Source organism: Herpailurus yagouaroundi, unplaced genomic scaffold (genome assembly GCF_014898765.1).
Source record: "Herpailurus yagouaroundi ecotype Mexico unplaced genomic scaffold, PumYag 221, whole genome shotgun sequence".
NCBI classification, from domain to species: Eukaryota; Metazoa; Chordata; class Mammalia; order Carnivora; family Felidae; genus Herpailurus; species Herpailurus yagouaroundi.
The window spans coordinates 10,350,363-10,362,530 of NW_024412452.1; the positions used below are offsets into that span (position 1 = coordinate 10,350,363).

The following is a 12,168-nucleotide window of genomic DNA, read 5'->3' on the forward strand; positions in this document are numbered from 1 at the left end:
TCAGGTTATAAACGTTGGTTCCACGTGTGATGATAAATGATCTGAGGCTTCAATCCTGAAAAGAGGGTGGCTGGAGCTGGAGGGAAAATCCACCAAAGGCTAGAGGCCACTGGGAAGCCGGAGTGAGGCTACGAGGTGGCTTTGGACCTGAGGTGCCTGGTCTGCTGGGAGTGTCTGGGCATGTCCAACAGGTACCCTAACCAGACACCCTCTCCACAAAGCCCACGGCAGAGTCTTGTCACATCCTGCTGTGTGTGTAAAGAAAGGCCACATTTCATTCCCGCAGTCTATCTCCCTTGACTGATGCTTTTAGATCGAGACCCCCATCTACCCCAGGAGAGACACTGCATAGCTCCCTGCACATCTCTAGATGGTAAAGAAATGACTGTTCGCTGCTTGCTTTACTATGACTCAATCAGAAGTTATTTATTTTCTAAAAGTACAAAAACACATACAAAAGGGAACTCATTCCTGGCTAGAATTCAGAAATGATACCATTGTGACAAACATCCCTGTGGCAAGCTCGCAGCGGACAAAGTATTGCTCCCAAACCATTCATAATCCTACTCACCATTGTTACTACTTCTAAATTACACATGGAAAAAGAGTTAAGTTTTATTAAACCAGACTCATAAAAGTAAGGATTGTGCTTCTCCAGGGTGACAAAATATAATTCCAGGAAAATATTCTTATGTCAGTTCCAGGGAACTTTTCTCCCCAAGAGCTGATTGGTCACTTTCTGTGGAAGAAAAGAAAGAGAAGTTAGATACTCTTGCCATCAGAGGCAGACAGCCACCCCAGACATGTTGCTGAGAGACCAGTGAGGTTCTACCCAAATCACATTTATCTTCCCCAGCTACAGAAACTATGGTAATTATGCAAAAAAAAATTTTTCCTGAAGTGTTAAGGAAACATGATGTATATAATCAGTATCTATTATGTCTATATAGATACAGATCATTTATGATCTGGATAGACTCATCCATCCATCAGTTCAAACACACAAGTACAATGAGAGGCCTGGCCTGTGCCGCTGACACACTGGCCGGGCCATGCGGTGCCTGGGGCCCCCCTCCTCGAGGGGACCGGCCCGGCCCAGCTCCAGGTATGCTCCAGAAGCAGTTCTCCAATCCCACATCGGTCTGGCATAAACTCGTCTTTTGGATTCTGACTTTCAGAGTCCTCTGGTGTGAAGTGAAGGGGTTGGGAAGGACATGAGAATAGTGAAGGATACAGACCTTCAGGCACGGTAGCTCCCTAGCTTCTCAAGGAACATATTGGTAGCAAGTCCCCCCGCCTCTGAGGGTCTGGGATTTGCATTACCACTGATTCCACTGGGGCCATGGGCAGGAAATGGTGGTGGCTTCCAGGCTCCGACTTCCCAAGTTGTCAACTCTTATACCACACTTGGACATTTTCAGTTTATTTTACAAGCTTTAGAGGTATCTGATTTACCAATAAGGGGCACAAAACTACCACTGGGGACTCTAAAATGAAAATTCAACAATACTGATAGATTTGGACATTTCCACCATTAGTCCTAAGTATGGAATTTAGTTTCATTCCAAATGTATGCCTGGAAGGTGCCTCTTTTAGATTTGCCTTTTTAGATTTTTAGATTTGAAATCTAGTCACAGATGCCTTTGCCTTCCAAACCTCAGCAGTGGTACAATACATTACAAGCTTAAGGCTACTCCCCAGATGTAGTTAAATCAAACAGGTCAGATGTGTTTCCCTCAATTTCTCTTTCCCCTGATAAACCTGATGGATGCTGCTCAAGGACTGACTGACCTTCTTGAATAGCTGAGCTCGTAGCCGGTATGACTTATATTCCAATCTTCTCTTCTCTTCTTCTCTCTTTCTCTGCACTTCTGGAAGCTGCTCATAAATCCTTAGGAATGGTGCCAGTGGGAAGACAAAAAGCAGTGAGGTTACCCGACCATGGAGGGACATGATCTCTTCTCCCCCATCTCCCTAAGTTCTGCTGCTTCCAGGGCATTTGGCCTTGTGGGCCTGCTTCCTGTTAGACACCTGGACACGAAGAACCCTGGCTAGGGGTGCTCATGATCTGGTAGGGGAAAAGATGAATAAAAACATTAAGAAATCCTGCTTATAGGGGCTACTTGTTCTTGAGAAAGGAGTGGGATGAAAGGGTGGAGATGATAGCTTTTTTTTTTTTTTTAAAATTTTTTTTTTCAACGTTTATTTATTTTTGGGACAGAGAGAGACAGAGCATGAATGGGGGAGGGGCAGAGAGAGAGGGAGACACAGAATCGGAAACAGGCTCCAGGCTCCGAGCCATCAGCCCAGAGCCTGACGCGGGGCTCGAACTCATGGACCGCGAGATCGTGACCTGGCTGAAGTCGGACGCTTACCCGACTGCGCCACCCAGGCGCCCCAAACATACATTTTTAAAAGTCACTGTTGATGAAAACCACAATGTGATATCTCCTCACACCTGTTAGAATAGTTATTATATATATAAAAACAACAACAACAACAACAAGAGATAACACATGTTGGTGAGGATGCAGAGAAAAGGGAACCCTTGTGCACTGCTGGTGGGAATGTAAATTGGTACAGCCAGTATGGGAAACAGTATGGTGGTTCCTTAAACAATTAAAAATACAACGACCATAAGCAACCTAAGTGTCCATCAACAGATGAATGGATAAAAAAAATGTAATATATTATTATATTATTATTCAGTCATAAAAAAGAAGGAAATTTTTCCATCTGCAACAACACAGATGGACCTTGAGGACATTATGTTAAGTGAAATAAGTCAGAGAAAGACAAAACTGTATGATCTCATTTAACATGTGGAATCTAAAAACATCAAACTCATTGAAATAGAGACTAGGATGATGGTTGCCAGGGGCTGGGGGCCAGGGAATGAGGAGATGTTAGTTAAAGGGTAAAAACTTCCAGTTATAAGAGGAATAAGTTCTGGGGATCTAAGGTACAGCAGAGGGGCTCAGTCAGCAACACTGTATTGGATACTTCAACACTGCTCTGAGAGAAGACCTTTAATGTTCTCACCAGAACAATAAGAACACTGCCACCACCACCACCACCAAAATAGAAAGAATATGAGGTGGAGGATGTGTTAACCAACCTTAGCGTAGTGAACATACTGCCGTATATACATGTGTCAAATCATCACGTTATATACCTTAAACTTATACAATGCTATATGTCAATTAAATCCATGGCATTCTCATGATCAGTATAAGCACATCTCTGATTAAATAATTGCTAATGCATGCAGTGGCCCAAAATTCAACAAGTATAAAAGGGCAAAAAAGTTAGTCTTTGTCTTACCTCTGTACTCCAGTGACTCAGCTCTTTTTCCTAAAGGCAACTGCTATTACCAGTTTTTTTGAGTATCCTTCCAGAGATATTCTATGCATATAAAAGTATATGCATCTATACAGACACTAATACTTTTTAAACACTGCAAATGGGAGCAGTGTACACATGCTTCTGAAACTTGACTTAAAAAAATTTTTTTTTAATGTTTATTTATTTTTGAGAGAAAAAGAGAGAGAGACAGACAGACAGACAGACAAAGCATGAGCAGGGGAGGGGCAGAGAGAAAGAATCTGAAGCAGGCTCCAGGCTCTGAGCTGTCAACACAGAGACTGATGCGGGGCTCAAACTCACCAACTGTGAGATCATGACCTGAGCTGAAGTCAGACGCTTAACCAACTGAGCCACCCAGGCGCCCCTGAAACTTGACTTTTTTTTAAGCTTAACTTAATATATCTTGGAGAGTATTCCATCATTTCTCACTGTATTGCATAAATTCCTAGAGATGGGATTTCATGGATAAAGGGTAATGCCCCAAATAAATATTTTATTTCAAATATTCATATCTTAGATTTTAGATATCTTTATTTATATTTAGGTTTCTATCAAGGACAAGCCTGATTAAGGCATGCAAATTAGTGGGGATTCTTTGTATCTTTTGTATCTGACTCATCCATACCAATCTGCTATCTATTTTTCCTTCCTTTTTTAGTGCCATTGGTGAGAAACTACTTTCACAACTAATTTTCTTTCTTTTTTTTTTTTTTTTTTGAGGAGAGGAAGAGTGTACATGCACATGCGAGTGGCGAAGGGGCAGAGGGAGAGGCAGAGAGAAAGAGAATCTTAAGCAAGCTCCACACTCAGTGTAGAGACTGACCTGGGGCTCGATCTTACAACCATGAGATCATGACCTGAGCCAGAATCAAAAGCTGGACACTTAACTGCCTGAGCCTCCCAGGTGCCCCTCGTAATGTTTGAGCATAATGCCCTTATTCTGGGGGCAGCCACAGCTCCTGATCATTTGGCCGGATTTGTACTTTTATATAATTACTCTTATTCTTTTGGCCTTACCGTTTAGACCTCTGAATCATTTCCTTCTTTCCAATAGGCCTGTTCTTTTGGGCATCCAGGAAGCCTAAGCAAGAGAAGAAGGGGTTTTCAGTGGGTAGTGTCTGAATAAGGAAGAGTGTGTTGCTCAAGAACTGGGGGAAGTTGCTGCTAGGACTCTGTGCCTCTACCTTGAGCTTGACAGCAATGGGTGGGGAGCAAGGGCCAAGGCCAAGGCCAGGGTTAGACTATGGGGACTGTGACAGCAGCCAGAGGCTCCTGAAGACACAACACTCTGTGGCACAGACTAGACACTGGCTGGTTTATAGGTAAGGCTGTGATGAAAGCATTAGGTAGCACTTCATAGTTTTCACAGCTTTCATGTATTATATTCCTGAGGTCTTACACCTAGCAGAATTGTCAGAGCACACAGTTGGAAGCCAGCCCATTTGGGTTCAAATCCCAGTATCAGTGTATCATCTTGGGCAAGGGACTTAGGCTTTCTTTGTCTGTTTTCTCATCTGTAAAATAGGGATGTTAATAGCATGTACCTCAGAGAGGTGTTATAAGCTTAAAGAAGAACAGTGCCTGGGCAAAACACATAAAGTTTACATGGCATCATCATCACCACCACCACCACTACCCCGCTACGAGGTAGGCAATCCTGGAATCAGCGCCATCGCCGAAGAAACCAACATTATACTTTTGGAACTAACTTGCTCCCAGACACACAGCTGACTTACAAAAACCCCATTCTCATGGACTCTTTGGTTTCCAAGCTGCAGTGGCAGAGCAAGAGTACCTGGGTTTCTCTGGATCACGAGAGTGCTGACAGCTAAACCGGGCAGGTTCTGCTACCTAAGGAGAGTTGAGTCTCAGCAAACAAGAAGTCCATTTCTGTCCCCGTAACTGGGCTGGCCTTGAGCCGTGTTCCCCGGAGTGAAGTGGACTTTACCCTCTCCAGCCAGTAACAGGAAAGTGAACAGGCAGAGTGTACCTCTCTTCAGGAGCCGGCGTGTTGGGTCCTGGCAGCCTTGACATTCTCTGACAGTGTTGAACAGTGCCTCCCGCTCACTCTGTAACATGTTCTGTAGTTTCCTCTCCTGCACTATTAACTTCAGACGCTTTATTCTCTCCCCAGAGCGGGAGATGAAGTCGGGTCTGTGAAGCTGAAGAGATTCCTGAGGAGGAGAAAAGGCCCCTGAACCTCACATTAATGATGCAGTTTGTTCTCTAAGGGCCTAGAAAACAGTACCTGCCCAACAGTGGTTTGAAGAGCCTGTTTCTAAAGTGCAGAAAATATCTAGAGTTGAAGAATAATCTAACAACTTTCTGCGGGGGAGAGCTCCAGTAGGTAAATCAGAGGGATCAAAGGATGCCTTTGGAATAAACCAAGAACTAAGACTGTGGCAATTATAACTCTTCCAAATGTTGATGGGCTAGAGCCCAGCCCATTGTGCTATTTTAAATTTTCCCTTCAAACAAATATATTATTAAGTAACATTTCGTTCAGCTCCCAAGGTACATATAAAGAAAGGACTTCCTGCCTTTTAAATCCTGTGCTAGGCAGGAATGGGAGTTATGTAAATGGAGGAACAAACATCAGGCCTCCAGAGCACTCCACATGCAGATGTCTATGAGCCCAGTGGGCAGCATCACGGCACCCTCCCTTCTATTGCCTCGTCCCAGGTTCAGAGGGCAATGCACAGTTTAGAATGGTTAACAGTAAGTCAGCCTTTGTTTAATGATGACAGTGGGAACAGATGAAATTCTAGAAGTGCCAGAAATGAGGGTTAGGAGACTATTCTTCAGAAGGCCAAATCACACATTTAACTTCTTTGTATCTCCCCTCCCGCACCCCACCCCCCGAACCCCCACCTTAAACATGGCTAAAATGAACTCAGTGTCGCTGCACCTGTAGGGTTGCTTTCACAAATGGCCTCGGGGGATCTCTCCCTGGGCCTGCTAGTGACCCGTGGCTGTCCATGTGCTGTCCCTGCCAGTTCTGTTCCCGCAGTGGCTCTCTCCACGGTTTGGTGTTGGTTATTGGTGCAAACCAGCAGATACCAGGGCCATAAAGTTTGGGCAGGTTTTCCTTCTTAGGACCACACTTCACATTTTCCACAGGAACAAACCATGAAACTCCTATGGGAAATATTTTTAAGAAAGAAAAAAGATTTTTCGTTCTTCTCACCAAAGACATGTGCACAGCATAGGCTCTCAGGGGACTCAGCCGTCAGAGACCACCGCGATGCCCTGGAGTTTGCGTAACTGCAGGTATGATTGTAATTATAGTGCTAGATACTTTGAAAATTTGCCAAGGTGGTGCTGGGGGTGTGGGGAGATGGGGTCAACACAGAGTCATTAGAAATAAAGAATCTTAGGGGCGCCTGGGTGGCGCAGTCGGTTAAGCGTCCGACTTCAGCCAGGTCACGATCTCGCGGTCCGTGAGTTCGAGCCCCGCGTCAGGCTCTGGGCTGATGGCTCAGAGCCTGGAGCCTGTTTCCGATTCTGTGTCTCCCTCTCTCTCTGCCCCTCCCCCATTCATGCTCTGTCTCTCTCTGTCCCAAAAATAAATAAACGTTGAGAAAAAAATTAAAAAAAAAGAAATAAAGAATCTTAGCATCGCAAGAGACTTGAAATTCACTAGTTCTTCTGCTACAACACTGGAATTAAAAACTGACCTTCACTGCAACTCTGCTTGTTCTTCCTTAACTTTTTATCCCCAAGATAACCGGTGAGAAGACTTTTCTCTTCTATTTTTTCTTCCGACCAAGAAGTCACATCGCTGTACTCTTCTACTCTAGCCTCGCTAGAGCTTGGAGTTGGGAAAGTCATCCCAACATCTCGAGTGTGTTTTTTGACACCATTCACGATCTCCAAGTTACCTGAGGGGAAAGATCCACAGATATCCTGGGAGCAGCCTTGAGACTTAGTTGGCATGTGTATTCAATTCAGTAAACAAATACTTTTTAAGTCTTCAAAAATGCAAGCTACTGCCTCCTCTGGGTGGTGTAAAGGGGTGTGAGGGACAGAGACAGACAGGAGGGGAGGGAGGGAGAAGGAGGGAGGGAAAGTGGAAGAAGAAAGGAAGGTTTTTATTTCTTAGTCAGTTTAGGTATTAGAGGGAAAAAAATCACTCACATGGATTCAATGGGTAAAGGATTTTAGTTCTGATCCAAAGTGAGAAAGACATTAAATGCTTATAGTCCTCCTGGCAGTCACCCAGGTAAGAAAGAGGTTGACAGACACAAAGACAAGACTGGAGGGGAAAAAAAATCAAGGGAGTTTACTTCTCTTATATAAAATCAAAAGATATAGAAAAACATAAGTGAAAAGCCTCCTTCCCACTCCTGTTCTCCATTCATTCAATTTGCAACCCCCTGGTTCCAGAGAATTTTTTGCACACATTCAAGCAATTTTCTTCCTTTATTTTTAAAGCACTTTGTGTTTTCTTTTTAATTATCTCTGTTGGAGATCTTGCCATATTAGCAGAGAGAGAGTTTCCTCATCCTATGTCTTGTTATATGGATGTATGATAATTTATTTAAACATTTGGCTATTGATGGACATCTAAATCAATTTAAATTTTCTGTTATAATAAACAATACTTCAATGATTAATTCTGTCCACTCGTTATTTTGCACATATGCACAATATATCTATAGGCTAAATTCCAAAAGTAAAAGTGCTAGATCAAAGTAATTTAATAGAAACTGCCAAATTGCCTCATGGGGGCTGTACTCCCAACTTACATGTATGAGAACCTATTCCTTTACACTTGTGCCCAGGAACTTACTACCGAACTTAGATTTTTGCCAGTCTGATAAGTGGCAAATGGCATTTGAGTATAGTTTTAATCTTCACTTATTTTATTGTGAGGTTGAATATCTTAATATATGTTTAAGGTCTACTTGTATTTCAATGGAAATGTTTAAATTCAAGTAATTTACCTGCTTGTACACCCTTGTTTAACGTATGTACATTTTGCTTGTTGCAAAGGGTGGGGCTTGAGCTCCAGAAACTACTGGTAGAAGATGAAATAGAATCAGAAGAAATCACATGGTTTGCCACCTGGAAAAACAAAAGAGACCCTGTTAGCATTACCTGCAGTCAATGGCATAGTCACCTACAGGATAAAGAACACATAGAAGCTACCAAGAGCCCTTTCTAATTCAGTTCTACTTGTTGGGATAAAGTTGCTCTCCAGAAAGCTTGTGACAATGTGAACATGTTACATATACTTTATGATAGGGAGGTGAATGCTGCTATGGTTGGATAAGGGCCTGAGCTGTCTTAAGAAGGTAAGCCATAAAGAGTGGGTATGTTCAGGAAATACGAATCAAAACCACAACGAGATACCACTTACACCTGTCAGAATGGCTAACATTAACAACTCAGGCAACAACAGATGCTGGTGAAGATGCGGAGAAAGAGGATCTCTTTTGCCCTGCTGGTGGGAATGCAAACTGGAGCAGTCACTTTGGAAAACAGTATGGAGGTTCCTCAAAAAATTAAAAATGCAACTACCCTACAACCCAGAAATTGCACCACTAGGTATTTATCCAAGGGATACAGGTGTGCTGTTTTGAAGGGGCACATGCACCCCAGTGTTTATAGCAGTGCTATCGACAATAGCCAAAGTATGGAAAGAGCCCAAATGTCCATTGATGGATGAATGGATAAAGAAGTGGTATACACACACACACACACACACACACACACACACACACACACACAGACAGACAATGGAGTATTAGTCAGCAATCAAAAAGAATGAAATCTTGCCATTTGCAACTACATGGCTGGAACTAGAGGGTATTATGTTAAGTGAAATCAGCCAGTCAGGGAAAGACAAATATCATTTGACTTCACTCATGTGAGGGCTTTAAGACACAGAATATATGAACATAAGGGAAGGGAAGCAAAAATAATATAAAAACAGGGAAGCGGACAAAACATAAGAGACTCTTAAATGTGGAGAACAAACAGGGTTACTGGTGGGGCTGTGGAAGGAGGGATGGGCTAAATGGGCAAGGGGCATTAAGAAATCTACTCCTGAAATCATTGTTGCACTATATGGTAACTAATTTGGATGTGTATTGAAAAAATAAAATTAAAAAAAAAAAAAGAGTGGATATGTTCACAAGACTTGAAGAAACTCCAAAGAGGATGCTAGCCAAAGATTAGCCTGGTGGGTTTTCAGAATGAAATTCTAACTTGAAACGTGCAAAACAATTTTGAGGAGAGATAAAGAGGGCCAGGAATGACTAAAGAGGTGCTTTCCAGTAAGATCAGACTCAGATACTTATACATGGGTAAATATACAAAGAGCTGAAAGGCCCCATGAGAAGTCCTGAATAACTGGAGTACTGCAAAAATTATTAAAGAGCCCAAAAGAGGGGCGCCTGGGTGGCTCAGTCGGTTAGGCATCCGGCTTCGGCTCAGGTCATGATCTCGCAGTCTGTGAGTTCGAGCCCCTCGTCGGGCTCTGGGCTGACAGCTCAGAGCCTGGAGCCTGTTTCAGATTCTGTGTCTCCCTCTCTCTGACCCTCCCCCGTTCATGCTCTGTCTCTCTCTGTCTTAGAAATAAACATTAAATTTTTTTTTTTTTTAAAAAGAGCCCAAAAGGCTTTTAAGTTAGGTTCAGAGCAAATAGAGCAAAGAAGGGTAACTTCATGGATTAAAGTGGATGGTGGAATGCTAGTGAATGACAGAAAGATTATCAAAATGTAGTATAAAACAGTATTTCTTAAGCTTGCTCATCACAACAATCTCCTGGAGGATGGGTCCAAACTCAGAACAATGAATTGGAGTCTCGAGGGGTCTGGGCATCTATGTTTTGAATAAATGCCAGATGCTTGTCTACTTAAGCAATTTTGGTAAAGGTGAATTGACAGCCAACTCAGGAAAGGAAACAGGGTGTCTTTTCCTCTGAACTAAATAAACTATATCCCAGGACCTTCAGGAGACTTGAAACAGTTTCTTTCAGAAACTTGATACAGAGCACGTTAAGTTAAATGACCCGGGACAGGAAGTGTTTTGATTTTCAAAAAGATAAGCATTGCAAACTGGTGGGTTTAAGAATGACGACATATAAAGTGCTAGAATGGATCACCAATCTAATCATTTACAAGCATTTAGAGGTCAAAGTGATAAGCACATTTCAGGCAGTGCTCAAGAGCAGGAAGAATGAGCCTTGCCAGATTAGCCTGGTTTTTCTAGTAGATATGGTCATTGATGGGTAGACCAAAAGAATGTGTGGTCAAGGACAGCTAGAGTTGATTAAAATGACGAGACTTCTCCTGACATCTTTGAGGGCAAGATGGAGTTATGTGGGTTAAATGATAAAATAAGTTGGTAGAACCACAGGTGGTTGAAGCATTCTTATCCAAATACTATGAAAACAGAGAGAGGCCTTTATTAATGAGTGGTATGTCTTGCATTCAACAGCAAATATTTACTAAGCACCTATTGTGTCCAGTTGCTTGGTTTGCTCCGGCTATTCCTTCTTAACATTTTATATATCAATGTCTTGGAGATATGGGAAGCAGGAGATTTCTTGTACAATGCATATCTGGGAGGGCCTAAATGATTATCAAGATCCAAAATAATAAACAGGAATGATGGGCCAAATCCAACAAGGGATCATTGTAAAGCCCTATACATCAGGCAGGAGGAATGGCAGCAACTTTGATACAGTAGGAAAAGCTGTGCATCTGAAGTCCAAAGGCCTAAGCCAGTCTCAGATCTTCCCTTTATTAGCAGTCTCTACTTGCATAATCACTGCACTCTCTGTGCCAGTTTACCCAGCTCAAAAAGGGAGCACTTGCATTTCTGAAATTACAGAAGTGTTAGAAAGAACATATGATTTAGAATATAAATTGTAAAAAAAATATAAAAGTCATATAAACTGAGACTATTGTGATGTCAAAAAAAACCAAAACATATGAATATGTGGTGAGGAAGATATGACTGACTGGCAATATACTACACCTTCTCTGCAGCTGTAGGAGGTACTGAAATGGACAGACTTTCAGGAAAGACTAAGTATAAAAAGCAAAGTATGCTGCCAGGTCTGTGGGGGGAAAAAAAAGGTCAAAAACATATGCAGGTATTTGCTTTCTTATTGATAAAATACCCGTGAAAGAAAAGAACCTATATTGGAAAGGAAGAAGTACAACTGTTTTTATTTGCAAATGACATGATTCTGTCCAAATAAAATACTAAGGAATCCATAAAGAAGTATTAGAACTAATAAGTTTAGCCAGATTATAGATATAAGACAAGATAAAAAATCAACTGTATTTCTATATAATAGCAATAAGCAATCTGAAAATAAAAATTAAGGAAACAATCCCATTCACAACAACATCAAAAAGAACGAAATATTTAGGAATAAATTTAACAACAGAAGTGCAAGGCTTACATGCTGAAAACACTGGCGGAAGAAATTAAAGATCTAAATAAATAGTGAGACATTCCATATATGTAATTTAAAAATGGGCTAAAGACTTGAATAGATATTTCACCAAAGACAGAAAAGTATACTTTTCATCAGTATACAAAAAGATGTTCAACATCATCAGTCATAAGGAAAATACAAATTAAAATCATAATAAGATACACTTCACACCCACTACTATGGCTATAATAAAAAAGATGGCTAATACTAAGTGTAGATAAGGAAGTGGAGAGATAAGAAACTTTATATACTGCAGGTGGGAATGTAAAAACATACAGCCACTTTGGAAAACACTGGCATTTTCTTAAACATAAACTTCACACAGGACCTGGTAATTCTAATTT

The 12,168-nt window shown here is 41.7% G+C and overlaps 1 protein-coding gene across 4 annotated transcripts in view; it reads right to left on the bottom strand.

Annotated features, from left to right (window-relative positions):
• Positions 1-396: 396 nt before the first annotated feature.
• Positions 397-12,168, bottom strand: part of ALMS1 (ALMS1 centrosome and basal body associated protein) — a 223,218-nt gene continuing 211,446 nt past the window's right edge. For all 4 annotated transcript variants that reach the window (XM_040458522.1, XM_040458521.1, XM_040458524.1 and 1 more), the window contains 7 exons: positions 8,313-8,433; positions 7,044-7,247; positions 6,275-6,504; positions 5,357-5,540; positions 4,384-4,447; positions 1,792-1,891; positions 397-739 (listed from right to left, as the gene is read on the bottom strand). In XM_040458522.1, coding sequence (XP_040314456.1) covers positions 695-739; positions 1,792-1,891; positions 4,384-4,447; positions 5,357-5,540; positions 6,275-6,504; positions 7,044-7,247; positions 8,313-8,433 — 948 coding nt within the window. In that variant the 3' untranslated portion in view covers positions 397-694. The remainder of the gene's footprint in view (positions 740-1,791; positions 1,892-4,383; positions 4,448-5,356; positions 5,541-6,274; positions 6,505-7,043; positions 7,248-8,312; positions 8,434-12,168) is intronic.